Source organism: Miniopterus natalensis, chromosome 10, assembly GCF_054644295.1.
Source record: "Miniopterus natalensis isolate mMinNat1 chromosome 10, mMinNat1.hap1, whole genome shotgun sequence".
Classification (NCBI taxonomy): domain Eukaryota; kingdom Metazoa; phylum Chordata; class Mammalia; order Chiroptera; family Miniopteridae; genus Miniopterus; species Miniopterus natalensis.
Window position 1 is genome coordinate 68,041,917 of NC_142090.1, and position 18,579 is coordinate 68,060,495.

General features: G+C 37.3%; 1 protein-coding gene across 1 annotated transcript in view; it reads right to left on the reverse strand.

The window, feature by feature from the left end:
- Positions 1-16,645, reverse strand: part of AGMO (alkylglycerol monooxygenase) — a 264,197-nt gene extending 247,552 nt beyond the window's left edge. Inside the window, exons 1-3 of the mRNA XM_016218917.2 lie at positions 16,485-16,645; positions 14,724-14,854; positions 4,600-4,751 (exon numbers count right to left, since the gene is read on the reverse strand). Of these exons, the coding sequence (XP_016074403.2) occupies positions 4,600-4,751; positions 14,724-14,854; positions 16,485-16,610 (409 nt within the window). The 5' untranslated portion in view covers positions 16,611-16,645. The remainder of the gene's footprint in view (positions 1-4,599; positions 4,752-14,723; positions 14,855-16,484) is intronic.
- Between the last annotated feature and the right edge of the window lie 1,934 nt (positions 16,646-18,579).

Consider the following 18,579-nt stretch of genomic DNA (forward strand, 5'->3'; position numbering starts at 1 on the left):
TTGTAACTAATTACATAAAAGTTGTTATCATCCACCTTGTTTAACTACAGAAAGATAGGAAGAATAGAAAATAAACTAAGCAGTTAATTTGTCAACTAAAGGAATTGGAGTTTTGAGGGGATTTTACAGATTGTTTATTATAACTATTTTACAGATGAAAACCTTTATTTCAGAGCTGAATTAAATGGTGGTGTAGACTGACTGTATAATCAATGTTCAGAATGAAATAATTAAAAATATAGTTAGGCGAACTCTAATTTAGAACCCTATATACTGTGTGAGGAGGCTGGCTATGTCAGCCAGGGTCCAATTAGACAGACACCGCACCAATAATTTCAATAAGGAACAAGTAATAAGTGTGGGAGAGGTTGTGGAGATAAAGGGACCCTCATTTATTACTGGTGGGAGTGTAAACTGGTACAGCCCCTATGGAACACAGTATGGCGATTCCTCAAAAGGTTAAGAATAGAGTTACCATACGACCCAGCAACCCCTCTTCTGGGTATCTACCTAAAGATTTTGAAAACATTTATTCATAAAGATATACGTACTCCTATGTTCATTGTAGGATTATTCATGGTGGACAAGAAATGGAAAAAAGTGTCCTTAGAGAGATGATTGGATAAAGAAGATGTGGTACATATATACCATGGAACGACAGCCATAAGAAAAGATGAAACACTGTCGTTTGCAACAACACGGATGGATCTTGAGAATACCGTGCTAAGTGAAATAAGTCAGTCAGAAAAAGTTAGAAACCATATGATTTCACTCATATGTGGGATATGAAATTGAAAGCAACAAGTGAACAAACAGGACAAACCAACAAACAAAAACTCATAGACTCAGACAAGAGTATGGTGGTTACCAGAGGCAGGGAGGGTGAGGGGGTCAAATGTACGGTAACAGAGATTTGACTTTGGGTGGTAAACACACAATGCAATTTACAGATGATATATTATAGAATTGTACACTTGGAACCTATATAATTTTATTAACAAATGTCAGCCCAATAAATTTAATTAAAAGAATTATTAACTAGTAAAAAAGTGTTAACTACTAAAAGAGGTAAATGAGGAGTAGTTAAGTGGTATAGAAAGAGCACCTGCAGAACACAGCTATTGCCTTTAGACCTGAGGGAGAGGGAACCAGGCAGAGCCTCTCACTCCAAGTCTAAGAATCAGATATCTTTGATTCAGAGGTTGTGACTAGCACAGGAACTTTGCTGGTGACCTAGGTACTTGCTAGAGTGTGTAGCACCCAGAGGGTGAGGATTACAGGTAGGCCTCTGATCCCAGAGGACACAGGTTTTTATCAGAAGATTTAGGCTAGAGCTTAAGCCATGAAGTAAACACTCCCGGGTTCCCCATGTACTAGTCTGTTAAGTGGCACAGAGAAAATAGCACTCTGGAAAAGGAAACTAAGTCCCTTCCTGCTGTTCTGGCTTTGTAGTATCTCTTCAGTCCCTTAAATTGGCAAAGCCTAACATCAAGTCAGCTGGTAAAGGAGAATCATCTATAGGGCCCACCTCTGGTAGCACAAGAAATAGCAAAGAAGCATTTGGAGAAGGCAATAAAATTAATAACTGGCCTGCTGTTACTGCCCCCATCCTGTGTAAAGTCACACGTTTATGCTCACAGTCACAGGTAATAATTTCTTGGTTCTTTTTTCTAAATATAGTTACCTATTATATCATTCTGACTTCAAACTATTTACCAAGAAGTCATGTTAGTGGTATTATTTAGCAACTTAATATTTTATTGAGGCACAAAGTACATAAGCTTTAACATACAACTTAATAAATTTTTATAAATATATATACTCATGTTACTACCCCCTAAGACAAGATAGTCTTTTACCAGGTTCCAGTACACTAGTCTGTTATGTGACCCAGGGAACATAGATAGCACTCTGGAAAAAGAAGCTAAGTCCTTCTTTTAGACAGTTCACTCTTACTCTTGCAAAGAGGTAATCATTTATATTTTAAATGTTCCCTTAAAAACCTTTACTTGTTATCTTACATGTTTAGTATAACTAATAGAAAGCATAAAAAAATAATGCATCCTTTTGTAACAGAAATTAAGCATGCAAGAAGCTACTTTTAATTGAAGACCTATTTAATTTTATTCTTTTACATTTCTTTCTAAAGTTGTCACTCTATAGAAATTATTGTGCTTCTCTTTTTTAGTGTATGTTGACAATGATTAACAATTTCTTTCTCATTATTTCAGAGAAAAATGGAATATAATATAAATAACATGTAGAGCCTCAAATATCCCTCTGCTCTTTTGCAAAGAAATAGAAATGAAATTCAAGTTTTTGAGAATAAATTCTTTTTCACTAACACCAAACTGTCCCCTTATGTGAGAAAATTCCCCATGTATCAAAACAAGTAAGTAACAACAACAAAAAATATCTAGCAATAATTTTGGTTGCTAAAAAAGTAATTTAACTATATATAAAAAGAGAATTATTATTTCTTCAAAACTCATAGCATTTAACATATTAACAAATGTGGAATATAGTTATATCATTTTATTGCAAATAGTGAAAGGAAAGTAACACATTAACTAGGAGAAGCAGAGTTATTTCTCATATTTTGAGACATTTGGATTTTAGAACTGTTCAAACTTTTCAGTTGAATAAATTGAACCAATTAACCAGTATAAGCTTAGTAATCCAAGAGGCTCAAGAAATTTGATATTATAAGTTTTTCTTGTCCCTGTGTATCACTGGATTTCTAAAAAGCTATTTTAATATTCTATATTATCAAAAAGAATTTAAAAATTGACTGTCATTTTGAAGTTTGACACATTCAACTCCATAATTTATTTTTTCCTACTAGCTTTCCATCACAAGTCAAAAGTCTTTGAACTTATGATTAGGCTCCAGAGCCTAAAGGTGGTGAGTGTTTTTCCAGAAGGTTTTCAGATTTTTTTTAGTGCCTGCCTCCACTGGACTCAGTTCAGTTTTTTTCTAATGGGAAGCATACTTTAAACAGCCTTGATTTCATGTTTTTAATATATTATTTTACTTTATTGCTCTTCACTGAGAGCCCTTAACCATCAACTTATTTTTTAAAAGTTTTATATTTGGTAATACTTTGTTGGTTCTTTGTTTCCTGTTGTAATGGCCTTTCAAAATTTAAGCGAATTTGCAGATTTCCCAAACAAACACATCCACACAGGACAGTGTGATATTAGCAGGTTCCTGAGATTAGCTAACAGAACGCAAATGCTTTCTGCATTAACCAGTTGCTGCATACAAAGTAAGGAAGACTGCCAGTGGGTTCATTTTAGGGAGAAAAAGCATTATTTTGAAATAATACTACCTAGACCATATTTTACTCTTAATCACATTCAATTTGGGAGTATCCTCTTGCATTTAAATATGAGGAAATGATGTCAGGAGCTGACCTATTATTTTCAAAGACAAAGGTTATCACACACAAAATAAATTACTTTTTCTAGTTTGCATGTTCGCCTCACATTATTTTAATGAATTAACGCTCTTAACAGTTTCCTGAAATGTATATGTTTAAAGTTTTTCGCAAAAGCAATGCTGTTTTAAAGTTTAGCCGCCTTAAGCGAGCGCCTGTGGGTGCTGCTTGTCTTTCCTCTGTCCTTGCGTAGGAAGGATATTTGGTCACCTACTCCTACACACAGCTCAGTTATGCACCCTGATCTCGGGTCTCTTCTTTCCATCTCCCATCTATTTTTTATTATTATTCCAGGTCTCTTCCTCTTCCTTCCTTCCTCCCCACCCACTCAACCCACCCACCCACTGAAATCCTGAGTTGTGCTCTTCAGGAGTTTTTCAAAATTAGCCCTTTCCTCATTTCCCTTCCCAAATACTCTGGCCTGCCTTCTCTGTCCTCGGAGACCACTCGCTCACCTCAGCTCTGCACTCGTTCCCCAACCTCCACTTACCCCTACAGAGGTTCAGGCCGTTTCCTGCACTTCTCTTTCCATTACAAAATATTTCTTTGGAGGGGGCAGCCAAGAATCCCCAAAAGTAAATTCCGAGAACCAGAGCAGTAACAGGGCTTTGAGTTAGATGAGTAATTTTGCAAAGCTACGGTAATACGAAAGTGCACTACGGTTAACGCCTAGCTGACTGTATTTTCATTTGTAATGAGGGGGTGCTGCCAAGAGCTTCCATCAAGCTTAGTGTAACAGCACACGTTACCTAGGACTCCGTGCTGTGACTGAGCTCTTCTGAATGGCCCTGGGTGAATGGGATGGGGAGTTTGAATTTGCACGTGTCTGTAGGCTCCAGCAAGCAAGTCATAATAACAACAATGTAAGGCAAGATACAAAAAGTAATGGTAGAACCATCAATTTCTGAACAGTTTCTTATAATAAATGAGATAGGAGTATAAAAAATGCACCTCTAATAATTTCACTTTTTAAAAAGTCACTTCAGATTGTTTCCATTTAAGTTCCAAAGTAAAATTTCATGATTAATCTTTATATGCTGCAACATAAACGATGTTATTCATTTATTATTCATTAGTTCAATAAATATTTACTAAACACTGACCATGTGCCAAACACAGCTCAACAGAAATTATCAGTAAAGCCTTGATTTGCCACTTACCATGGGCCATGCGATGGAACCAATAGTAGCCTAAGTCAACTCCTAAGAAGGTTAAATACCAAGTCCATGGAGAGTCCCAAGGTAAAATGACTAGCCTGTAGTTCTCCCAGATATAAATGTAACTGGTCAGTTCGACGCTCCTGGAAAATAAACTGGGAAAATAAAATTCACAAACAATGATTATACTACATTTTAGATGTAAAATTATGCTAAAGTATTTTAGATAATATTTAAAAATTAATATATTCATGTGTAAAATATAATCCTTCCCCCTTCGCCATTGTTTCTGATTACTCACTCCATAGTGCCTTTTAAGAGACTCAATTTTCTCGGTATCAGATGACTCACGTAATGTTTCCTTTTGTTTCATAGGTGTCACAGAGGCCACCTATTTGCACTCTCAGTGTCATGGAACTTAGGATGCCATTCATCTTTTTTGTCTCTTAAAATACTTTTCTTGGAACCCATAAACATAAACATGACAAACCCTGGCGTACTTTCTGTACTTGTCATTCCTAAATCTTAATGAACACGATAAGGGTGCTTTTTAAAGTAAGTATAAAAGGTAGAAATTATAAATAGCACATTTTAAAAGCAAATTGCCTACTGCCTTAAAATATGTTACTACCATAACATTTGCCTTTAGATTAAAGTTGCTTCTGGCTTCTGACTTTTCTCTCTTCCTCTCTACTCCCTCCTTCCCTCCTCTTTATAGTAGCATGTGTGTGTCCACGTGCACACACACACACACACACACACACATACTTCTAATAGTTTTTAGATGTCATTCTCAAGATTGCAAATTGGATACTCATAGCATTTCAGTATTCCTTGTCTTAATATAAACTACAGCTCTCAAGGTATAAGGGAATAATCTTACCCCAGAAACAAAGTATATGAATCTAGTTAAAATAAACAATTGTTTTTAAAACCCTGACAACAGGATATGTCTTGCTCCATTGTACCAAGCTGTAAATTGTAAATTCTTATTTCAAGAACTTCCAAAAAGTATAGTGTGGTAATTACTTTCTTTAAATTTACTGTGGTCAAGTTTAAGATCAGACTCATGGTAATGATTCCTTTTTTTTTTTTTTTTTTTTACAAATTTGATTGAATTGACTTTTTCTTTTTATCATTTGCATGTAAAAAGAAATGATAATTCTACCTACTGAAGATTTATTTATAAGCCATGAACAAGTGAGGAAATTCTTAAATATTTTAATTTTAAATAAAAGTTGAAGAACCAGCTTAAATTAGTATACTGCTAAAATTCACCATTTTAATAGCATTTCCTTTTACACAGTCAGCTTCTATGAGTGAACATGTTACTAGGTCTTTTAGAGATTGATTTAATGATGATATAACTTTAATTATGATATAATAACTTTAGAATTGTCTCATTTTTTGAATGCTTCTATCATTTAATCTGTAAATAAAACAGTAGGCTATTTTACAACTGCATTAATATAAATAACTAATAGAAATGCCAAATGCCTACACTTTTGAAAAGGACTGCACATCAATAGATCTGAAAACCCAATTTTCAATTCGAGATTTTTTTAGGTTTGTAAAATGGCCCTAGTAACCAGAGACCTAAGAAAGAGACAGACCACTTCAGGCTGGTAGGTGGCAAGTTTAAAAAAACAAGGAAACTTACATTCAAGGCTTGTCTTGGGCAACCTCAAGATGAGTAAATCTCTGCACCAGCCCACAAGAATCTTAAAAGGGTTTGGGGCCAGACTACTGCAATGAAGTGAGTCATAACCTTTTTGTTGGTGGAGGGTCTTGCCTTCAATTATTTTTAAAAAAACGCAACACCTGTGAAGCGCAATAAAGTGAATTGCAATAAAATGAGGTATGTCTGTGTAGCGGCCTTAACTAGGTTCAGTCACGTATTCAATCCAGATGGTCTCAACAACACTTGACTCTCTCAAGGCTGCGTCCTGAAACAGCTGCTGGTGTGGGACTAGGAGGCAGAACATATACCCCAAGGACAGGAGATGGGGTAAGAAGCCTCCATTGCCCACGTCCAGTTCATGGGCCAACCCACATTTCTCTCAATGACCTTCAACAGTTATATGGCTGGAAAGAGCATCTTTGTCCCTGCGTGTGTCTTTGACCCAAAGGAACTGCCTGCCCACAACTCCTCTCACAACCCTTGCCACGTTCTGGATATTCCACAACCCCCTGTCCAAGTGGTCCAAGCCTGCTTGCAGGCCCTTCGCGGGCCTCGTTCCTGGTCCAGTCCTTTAGAAGGCTGGCCTGTGCAGGTGCACAAACTTCTAGACATGACAAGGCAGTCAAGAGTGTCTATTTTCGGACATGTAGACAAAGGTGGGACAGCAATCTGGGGTGTCCACGCACATGAATATGGTACCTTACAAGACAGGACAGGCTGTGGGGCCAGGGGCTCCCACCCTGTTCTGGAACCATGAGGAATCCAAGAATCTAAATTTAGAACTTGTCTTCCAATTTGTTATAGAGGTTATCTATTAAAGTGGGGGAGTAAATTTATTCTAAAGCATCTTAGCTTTGTTGGTAACTTTTATATATTTAGACTAGGCTTCTCAAGTATAATTCTTGACATCTGGACAAGAACATTCTTTTTGTAGAGGTCTGTCCTATGGAAACTGTTACCCAAATTATGAAATCTTAACATTGTTTCCTATTACCCATTAGTAGAAGGTTAACCACATAAAATTTAACTTTTAGGTAAAAATGATAACTAATATCAATTTCATATGGTTAAGTCCAATAATTTCTCTAAAACAAGGATTTTAAACTTTGACACTATTGCCATTCGGGCCAGGTCATTCTTTGGTGTGAAGGCCTGTCTTGTGAACTGTAAACTGTTCAGCAGCACACCTGACCTCTGCTTCCTAGGTGCCAGTAGCATAGCCCTCTACCCAAGCTGTGAAAACAAAATGTCCAAATGTCTCTTGGGGGCCAAAATTGCCCCAGTTGATACCCTAAAATAGACTGATCCAGAAAGAAAAATTAAAACTGAGAAAATACAACAAAAAATTGAAATAACCTACAGTTTTTTACATTTGTTTTAGTACACGCTGTCAAAACTCATCTGTTCATGGGTTCATTCAATTATTCAATAAATCCGTATTAGGAACCTACTAGGTGCCAGGGACAGCACAAGACAGGGAGGACACAGAGGTGAACAGGACAAACATCATCACCAGCCTCATCAACGTCCCACCGTTCAGAATCTTTTTTTTTAAGTTGCTGTCTTTCTTGCGAGTTGCAGTCAGAACTGAAATATATTTTAAGACACCAAAACCCCAATAAAAGGAAGAGGGTCCCTGGAAAACTCCCATTTGTAAAATAAAGAGAACCTGCCTGCACTTGAAATACTTTTTATTTCCTGTACAGGTGCCAGATCTTGAGCAGACACCCAATTTATTATTTTGTCAACTTACTTATTAGGGTTGACACAAATCGAGCTGAAATATACCTGACATCCTACAGTCGAGGCTTTTAATTTTTTTTCACACTTTAGCACGAAGCCAAACTTTCCTCAAGGCAAAGGGAAAGAGGGGAGAAGTTGCGGGAGTTAAATTCCCTGCTTTCTATCAGCAAGATGGATACGATCTTCTTCCATCAGAAATTGGGAAAAAACAGCCATGGACTGCCCACAACTAAAAACAATTCAGCGAAGGGATACAGCTGGGAAATGATTAGCAAGCTCTGGAAAGCCCTTGATTGCAGGAAATAGCACCTACATTTTCAAAAATGTTCCCACCAGGCCTTGAATCATAAACCAAAGCGCCTTCCTCTTTTTCCCCCCAAATTCCTTCATCTTCTCCCAGCCCCAGCCCCCAGCATATGACTGCACTCTGGAATTCAAACTTCAACCCTGTAAACCCCATCCTGTGGGAAGTGCCATATGTAATACGTATGTATTTAGTGAGCTTACTGGATCACGTGGAGACGGAATATTGGGTAACACAGGGGTTTTGAATAACCCAATACTAGATCCCCTTTACTCACTAGGTTTGAATGCAAGACCACAAAATGATCTAAATATAAGGAGACATTAGAATCCTCTAATCAACAACCTGTGTATATATAGAGAGGCTTTCCTTTCTTTGCCCTATTTTCTTCATAAATTCCCTGCAAAGAGCTATTTTCTCTTGTGTCTGAGGTCAGTCTTTTGGAAAATGAGAAGTAGCCAATTCTTTGTGTTTATATAACATTTTCTCTCAACACTAGTAATGTGTCCTGTCAATATTTAGTTACTATAAAATCTGGTGAGACACTAAATTGCTAAACCAGTATGATCCTGGATTTTTTTAAAAGATAAAGTTAATTTATAATGTTCAGATTTTTTAAATAGTAAATTAGAATGAATATTATTGGAGATTGTGATTACTGATTAAAGCTAATTAGTTATAATAGTTATCTCAGTTTGAATGTAAAATAGAAAGGTAATGTTGGACATGTCATTCACCCTTTCAGATCTGAGAGCATTAGGCTGAATGGACCATAAAATTATCTAGATCTCAAATACTTTCATGCTTTAATCATTTACCAAACAAATGAAATGTCATGCTCTCCTTGCAAATTGTTAAAATGTCAAGGCAACTTTCAGCATTATGAATTATGTACCCAGTACTCACGGACATCTGCCAATTTATACTATTTCACAACTGTCATTAGAGCTATGTGTACTGTTCGGTTTGGCCAGATTATGCAAAGTGAAAGAAAATAAATTGCACATTTTTATATCTAGTAATCTTGTCCCATAAATCAGAAAATCAATCAATACTTAGATGACATCATTCTAAATATCCTTACAAGCTTCAGGAAGTTATAAATAAATGAATAAATAAATAAATAAATAAATAAATAAATAAATAAATAAATAAATAAATAAATAAATAAATAATAAATAAATTTGCATGACATAGATATTCGTTTTCCCAAGAAATTTTGTTATTTGTTAATTCCAAAATCTCTTAAACCTGGCCCAGGAACTTGCACTGTTTATCTGTATAGCAGCTGCCACTTTTGCTCCATCTAGTGGAATATTAATTTTTGCTCAGTAATAACAAAATACATAATATGACCTCTACCTTCTGCAGACAGATAAAATGTGTACCACTATAACTTGCTGTGAAATGGCATTACATTTATGAAACAATTATTTTATCTTATTTCATTTTATGACAGCCACAAAATCACAGACTTTTCTATACACAGTGTGGTAGATTTTAAAGTAAATCTGCATCATTTTTCACTTTGCAAGAAGTAACTTACTACAAGTCACTCAATTACTCCATTGAATAAGTGCACAAACCCCGCCTGATAAACACAGGGAAGTTTGCACGCAATAGGGAAGGCTATTCTAACAGCAACCTCTGAAGGGACCCAAGTAATAACAAAGTCTATTTCCAAGGTTTCTAAGGTAGAAGTTTAGAAGAAATGAGGCTTTCTCCTTAGCAAATATAATTAACAAACCAGCAAGTTTTAAAATTTTATTTTCTTCACAGGGAATGTTCTTTTAATAATGTTCCAGGTTAATAAATACATTACTATCAATATTCAATATTATTATTAATATTACACAATCACATTTATCTCTTATTTTGGACAAAGAATAACCCTTTATTAAAGTCATCATCCAAAATGACAGGCACTCATTTGTTAGAAGTCTGATGTTGCCAAAGGCAGTATTGTCTCTGATCCTAAAGTCTCATATAAAAACCCAGTATACAATTTTTCTTTATTCTCCAGTCCCACCCCAAGGAGTCAAAAGTATTTCAAAGATGTTTCATTTCCTCCTCTTTAAAAAATTCTTTTTTGAAATTTTCTTGTCAGGAATGGAAAATTCCAGGGCAGTCATGGCCAGTAAAACTGTGCCTATATAGGCTTGAACATTCTGGAGCTAACTCCATAGTGAAATTTGGCAGTGACCCATACGTATTAAAAGTGGAGAGTCCCCAACTTATTTGAAAATTTACCTACTTAAATTATTCCTCCAACCTATTGCCATTTGATTTATAATCTGCTGTTTCAACAGAATAAATGAACCCATTAAAAACAAACATACTGTAGATATTTATATCAGGAATAACATTTCTCTGGGGAGGGTGCAATTTATGGAAGCAGAAACATTGGAAGGAAGTAACAAATTGAGGTCCCGGTTTTCTAATGAAGGTTTGGAAATTGAGTTCTGCTTAAAGAAGCAGGGGGGGAAAAAGATGTGATTATTTTTCACTCGTTAGCATTTAAGTCAGTAGCCGTATATTTCACAGGTTTCAGATAGATTTTTTCAAAAACAGATTCAGTAACAGTTTTGCTAAGTTTAATTTTTTTAAAGCCACGTATGCCAATGACTGATAGAAAAGCAGGTGATCTGCGTGGAATACACTGCAGTTAACTATGATAAGTAAAAATATCTGGCTATAATTTCCAGACTAGATTCTGCCCAGGAGGGTTGCCCACTGGACTACAGAAGAGCAAAACAGATGCAAAGCTGGCCCAGAATCTGGTTCTAAGGACGGATGGACTTTTATTACACACGATGGCCTGTTCGACAGGCTTGTAAATAAGATATAATCTTGTCTATGATTAATTTTTTCCCTGACATAAAGATTTGAAAGGTACAGCACGTCGTTTTCTCTATCAATGGGGTACGTATGCTACTAATCTTCAGGACATTTCAAATTTTATGTAACAATAAAAATGGAGATCCTCAAATAAACATTGTTTTTCCTCAAAGTCTGCATACATCATTTCCATCACATGAAGGGCAAAGTGGAAAAATCTGTTCAGGGTTTCCCTTTGATTCCCACCGCTCCTTCTGTCAGAGGCCACATGCCTACTCGGAATTATTATCCAAATGTAACTCCTCTCAAATGAATTAACAAATGGGCCACTGCCGCTTCCCTCGCAATCGGGTATTTAAAGGACTCAGCAAGCCGCCGTTGCTCGTGTGGAAAATGAAATTAGTCCCTCGGAGAGGATGCGATCGCTGCCGTGTTAATCTAACCTTCAGCTGTTAATGATTTGCACGAGGATTCCCCCTGACGCCGTGGCTTCAACTGAAATAGCGTTTTAAGAGTTTCTGCTCAATCCTTCTCGGCTTTTGCCGAGGGATGGAGTGGGTTGGGTCCTGAGGATCAGCTTTCCTTCTCTGCTTACATCTGTGGTTTTGGGTTTTTTTTAATAGCAACAAAATAAATACAAATATTTTATAATTTTATTTCCAGATAATTTGCTTTGCTGAGCTCTTTTAGGCAAAAGGCTGTGAAAGGTAAAAATCCTTTTTGCGAAACTTACAGAACTATCCACACTTCATAGTTTAGAATTGCTGTTCACACCTGCCGGAATAAAAAAAGAAGCCATTTGCTGTTCTCATTCAAAATACAGCTATGGAAAAGTATGCTCCAAATTCCAGTTCACAACCTTTCACCTTTCTTTTAAAGGGCACCAGAGTTAACAGCTTGTGTTAGCTTAAGGAGTGTTATGAGTAGTGGAATGTGGATGAGAGGAATCTCTCTCTCTCTCTCTCTCTCTCTCTCCTCCCTCCTCCCTTCCCATCTTCCTTCATGCTTTGGGGGTTTGTTTTTTAGCGAAAATATACTTCTGATTCTTGCATATCCTGTTATAATTCTGTACCATCTTGAACTTGCACTGCTGAGCAGAAATTGTACTGAGGATGCAGTTTATATGTCCAGTAGTTAAAATGTTATGATAAGAGAACAATCAGATTTCACTTTGACCAAAGTCAAACTTGAAAGAGTAAAAGAAATGCTGAAGCGTTCATTCAACTTGATGTCTCCCGGAGTGAATTCATTTCAACTCAACAGAATATGCGATTCAAAACTGCACGTGCAGGGTACTTCTCAGTTACCAAGTTATTTTTACAGTTCATCAGTTGTCCGATTTCCATAAACCTATACACACTTAACTTTCTCAGAATAAACTACAGTAACCAAATGGGGATTTTTCAATAACCAAATGTACATATCCTTTGAGTAGGTTGGAGGTTTTTCTTGTTCAGTTCTATTCAAGGGCGATAGGGAATAGAGGATATTATGTATAATTGTAAATTCTTATTTAGGGTATTCTGGGAATTAACTGCAAATAACTCGAGATATAGCCTCTGATTTTGAAACAACGTGCAACCATACAAGTAGTTCTTCAGAGAGAGCATTTATTATTGTAATTATTGTTATTACTATTATTTTATACCTATTAACCTATATTTCTTATAGTGCCATTTATGAAAGAAGTTTGACTTTTAGGTTTACTTCCTCTCTAGACAATTTTATGCAATTGTATGAAATTATTTCACCTTTTGTCAGATATCTTTAAGTTTTCATTTTATTTTATTTTATTTTTAAATCCACCTTGGTTTCCCACTGGGTGGTTCATAGAAACATTCCTAAGTAATGAGCACTAGTCAGAAGTAAAGCTCTTAAAACAGTAATAGAAGCAATGGGTGGGAAGCAGGAATGAGCACATTCATCAACAACACAAAGCAAGTGCTACTAAGGGAATCTTCCCTCAGCCTCTCCTCTTTGGAAAATCCTCATGGGTTTCTCCTCTACACACATCATAATTTACTCTTTCTAAAACGTAGTAGGTGTGGGGGTCCAGAATGAGTCACCCCAAGTATGCCTCTGTGGTATGCAGACTGTTTTGAGCTAAAATCAACTTTAGCTGCAAGCTCAAGAGACACTTCCCTCCCTCACCCCTTAACTACCCAGAAGAATGTGAATTAGATGCCTTGCCCCTAGGAAATGATCAGAGATAACTTTTTTTGCCCTCTCTATAGAGCAAGGTAGACTTCTATTTACTAAGGTTCTGCTCTTCTTATTGGCCCTCCAATGACCCTTTGAAGCCCCCAAGGCACCTCACCTCATCCCTAGCTCAGGATGTCTTCTTTTACACCCATGTGGGTCTCTGACTCTCTCATGTATGCAGGGTTCCCATACATATGCATGTATTAAATGTGGTGTTTTTTTGCTCTTGCTAATCTGTCTCCTGTCTGCTTAATTACTAGACCAACCAGAAGAACCTTGAGAGTAGAGGGAAGTTTGTTCCTCCCCCACATCGGTCATTTACTGCTTACTGTTGTTTGGGTTCCTCATAATCCAATTTTATCATTGGATGTATACTATGAGAATATTAAATGTGGTTTCTAAAATAAAATAAAACTAAAAAACTACCACGTGCCAAACATTATTCCAGGCAAAGGAGTTAATACCAACACCTCTTGCTTCCAGGTTGCACACAAGCTAGCAGGAAGGGCTGGGGAGAGAGCTGGTGAGACAAGGCCAGGAGACGATTCTATGCCTGGGGTAGGCACAAGATTCCATGGGACCATGACGGAGTGGTGTCTAAGGTAGGGTTGGAAAGCAAATATGATTTGCTGAAGAGCATGACTCTTCAAGAGAAGTCCATGCCTAGACTTAAGAAATGAATCAGAATTCATCACATAGGTGGCTTTCCAAGCAGAGGGAAATATGTATGACCTCTGGGCAATGGCAAGAAATAGAGTATGGAAGGAACAAATATTGCAAAAGGGGGAATGATAATTAAGGGACCAGAAGAAAAGATGGACAGGCCAAGGCCTCCAAAGATCAGGAAAGGAATTCATACATTATCCTCAGGAGATATGGAACCTGTAAAGACTTGCCACCAGATTCACATTATGGAAATGTCTGGCTACAATGAGGTAGGCCCATAGGTAGGGTACCACTTAGGAAACCACTGTAGTGATCCAGTTTTATGGGATTTTGACTAGGGAGTGTCTGCACATCAGATTTCTATAGTATCTGAATTTTCCTGAAGCAAAATTAATTTTCCAATTGAGAACTAAACTATAACTCAGGCCTGGGCCTAGGATAAGGCAAATGAAGCACACTCTTCCAGACACAAAATTTAAAGGGGCACCAATTAGCTCAGTAATCAAGATAAGTAATATTTAGAGGAGTCTTTTTAAATGAATGGGAAGAAAACTCCATAATGAACAAAATATCAAAATTTTAAATAATGACAGTAACTGAGTTCTTTGGAGATATATGTGCAAACAAATTCCTTTTCCATCATATTTGAGAATTTCAGTTGGTTCCTTCAGTGTTGCTAACCAACTAATTCACCTTGGAAGCCGAGAGACAACACCCGCTGATATCGATGTTAATGCATCATCCAAACGACCTGGGGGCTTCCCTTTTCGAATCCAGCTGACAACCAATTCCAGCAGCATCAAGGAGATGAAAAATGGAGTTGCCTGGAAAGGAAATTGCAGAAAAGAGATGCTATTGTGCTCGGTAGGAAATCCTCTCACATTTCCTCATTAGTCATTCCAGAAGTGGGAGGTCCAGAGTGACATCTCATAGAAGAAGAAGGTATACACCTTTCCTAGGGGATCATTTTCTCCTAGCGAATAAATTTGATAATTTCAGACATATACTACACAGGTGCTCCATTCTACCAGCTAATTGGGAAACAAAATATAAACAGATGTAACCATGATAATTGCACCAAGAACATAAGACTGGGGGGACATGTTACAAGTTAGATCTAAAATATACATTTTAAAAGAAGTGCAAAAATCACAAGTCTATTATCATTTGGCGAAGCTAGAATCACTTTAAGAGGTAGTCCTTAAAGATGTACACAATTCTAGTTTTTCTTTTTTTAATTTAAATTTTAAACTTTATTTTATTTTTTCCATCACCATTTATCCCCTCTATCCCCTCACCCACCCCTACCCCCCACAATCACCACAGCAAAATAGAGACAGACTCATAGATAGAGAGCAAGCAGACAGCTCTGGTAGCAGGGGATGTTTGGGGGGCGGGGGGGGGGGGACTGGATGGAAGGATTGAGCAAAAAAGGAAAAAAGAAGAGAGAATTCTGCTTTTCTGTATTAATATTATAGGAATGACATAATTGAAACTGTGGGAACAAAGAATATTCTGAGTATTTCAAAGGATGTCATAAATGTTTGAAGCTTCATTCGATTTTATTTGTTCAGCTTTAATTTTGTCTTATATAATAGGTGTTTTTAGGCTCCACTACCAATGACCAAATATTGGACTAGGTTTGGTGTTACAATATAACAAATAATTATTTTAAAGATGTAAGTACCACTTTTTTTCCCTTAAAAAAATCAGAAAGTAGGGGTAATATCTAATCCTGAAAAAAGTTATGGGCTTCACTCATTTGGAAGCTGGTCATGAGTTTTAAAGTTTTCAAAGCTGAACTCCCAAGAACATATTCTCTGATGTCATTTTTTTTTTTTTTTTTTTTTTTTTTCTATTTCTGGTCTGAACTAGTAAGTGTTATAGGAACAACATTGACTGGGTGGGGAACTTCAGTATTCAAGGTCTAATTCTGGATATTTCCATTTCCAATCATAGCCAGGAACCAAAAGTGAAAAGTGCCTCTAAACACTTCAGGGTTTCAAATAAAACTTGGTTCAAGTTCAAAGTTAGGAAGTCAGAGCTGGACTCTGTGGGCTGTGTATCCATTCTGCAGAACTACTCTAACAAATTAAAAAGGAAATAGTTTCCTGGGAGGCAGGAGACAAGCTTACCCTTTAAAAACAAAATCATTACAAAGTTTACTGATGTCAGCTTCTATCAGCTGAATCTGTAATGTCACCGTGTCCAGGAAAACTTTTTAAAAGGTTTTGTCGTATTCTGGAGCGACGTAGCAGGGGAAGGGAGTTTAAAAGGAGGAGGTGGTTATGGATATGGTATGGAAATACGTAGAAATTCTACTTTTGCTCCATGTCTCTGTGAAATGGAATTACTTTTATTAGAATTTGAAGAAGGAAAGTAAACAAAACCCCAAGATGTGTTTAACTTCCTATTAAGACAAAGCAAAAGCAGCTTCTTCCCAGACAGCCTCACCTGTTTTACATAATCGGGCACCTCTTCCAGGGTTTGGAATGATGTTTCATTGGGCCTCATCACGTAAAACATCATGCGAATTCCCTGGGAAAGGGAAACGTCCTGTTGGGCTTCTGGGCTCTTCATGTCTGGCTGCTCTGATTCCCAGCTGGAGAATATTTGTGATTCTGCGGCCGGAGCCAGAGGCTGCACGAGGAGGCCGAGATGTGCTGCACAGAAGGAGCCCTTTGTCAGAGCCTGCCGGGGACAGAGCTGGTGGAGAGCTGGGCCCACAGCACTCTGCAGAGGCCTGGAAAATGCTGGGAGCAGGCTGAGTTCAAAGGTCAGTGGGCGCCGTCCCAGGAACGGGCCTGCGGCGGGAGGGGTGTGAGCCTGCCCAAATCAGAGATAAACAGTGGAGTTTGGCTGTAGGTGGAGTAACTGATCGAAACAAGATAAACAAGCCCAAGCCCAGAAAAAAACACGATACCTCTTTGCAAAGGGGAAGAAAAAGGAGTGTTAATGGGTGGAAGGTCGCTCTGAAAAAGTGGGCAGAAATTCAAGGCTCAAATCACATGAAGAAAATTCTTGTTTTTTTCTCTCTCCCTTACTGCAGTTCACGTGGTGCTCAAGTTTGTCATCGCCCCTCAGAGTCGTATTTCCTGAAAGGACAGGGTGTTCTAATCTCATTTAACAAGACTAAGCCTGAAAGTCAAAAAAGCATTGAATGTATCGTAACTGGTAAATTTCTGGATCTGTGTCATATTAACCTGGGGGTGTTTGCAAACCAATTTAGAGGCATTTGGCTTATTACAGAGTTTACATTGTTCAATGGAACCTTGACTAGTCACATCGGGATTGTTAAAATTTACTGTACAAGCTATCTGTTTGATAAAGCTCCCAAGATGTGCCTGTGAGACCTTATCTCTGGGAGCTTCAATTAATTGTTTCTTGCACGTAGACCAGAGGGCACTTGACTGCATCACTAGTGAATGTGTAGAGCTTCCCCTAACAGCCTCAAGCCTTACACCTAGAATAGCCGAACTCATCCGTTGGCTACTGCCTAATCTTTTATTTTTAAAAATGTCTATGGAGATTTAAATTATTAATACACAATTGTTTTAAGAAAAAAAATAGAAACTCTAGATAAGCAACAAGTAAATTACTACCTCAAAACATAGTTCCACTATTCCATGACTTACGTATTGCTAAAAATCACTATATTACACCAATTTGTGAAATAAAAAGCACTGGGCTTATGAAGAAAATGGGATTAGGATGCCACACTCGAAAACTTTGTAAGGACCCATAAGGAGAAAAAAAAAATCAGAGCCTAATAAAAATGGTAGCATATTTTTACACATGAATTGTTACATGAAGAAATGCAAAAATACTGCAATAAATATGCTGCTTTGTCTAGAGAAAAACTCTGAAGTGGGCATTGGAAGAGTTACAGATTGTGAGTCATTGTGGAGCATTGGAAGGAGGCTTACCTGAAGTCATACAGAAAGTTGTAAAACCATATATGGATACCATGGCTCATAACGCACAGCCGAACTGAGGACACTGGTAGGTGTTTAGGGCATGCGCAGGTGTGCATTTTGTGTATTCCTCAACCTTTCAGCTCGGTTGAATGCAACCTTTGATATTCACCTGGTGTGGCTCCCTGACAAAACCACACATCAGCACAGGTGGCAGCCTCAAGGGATTCCCTAACATATTAATACTATTTGGAACAAATTTGCACTTCCAAAATACTGCACAATTGACAGTACTTTCAGATCATTACTGTGGCAAAGGAATACATGTGGACATACATATTTAATAAAAGTGACCAGAATCAGAATCAGATTAGACACAGTGTTTTATTACTTGCTTTAAAAAATTTTTGAAATTGCAAATGCATTTTGGGGGGAAAATTTCATACAACAAAGCTGTATATAAAGTAATGAGTAGCTGTATCCCTTCCTCTCAACATACACACATCCCTCCCTTCAACTTCATAAGAACAATTTGTCCTAGTGGGTATTTTGACATACCTGTTTTCCCTACAGAGGTGGTTATTATTATTTATTATTACCGTCATGTCAGTGCACTTTAACATACACACATTGCT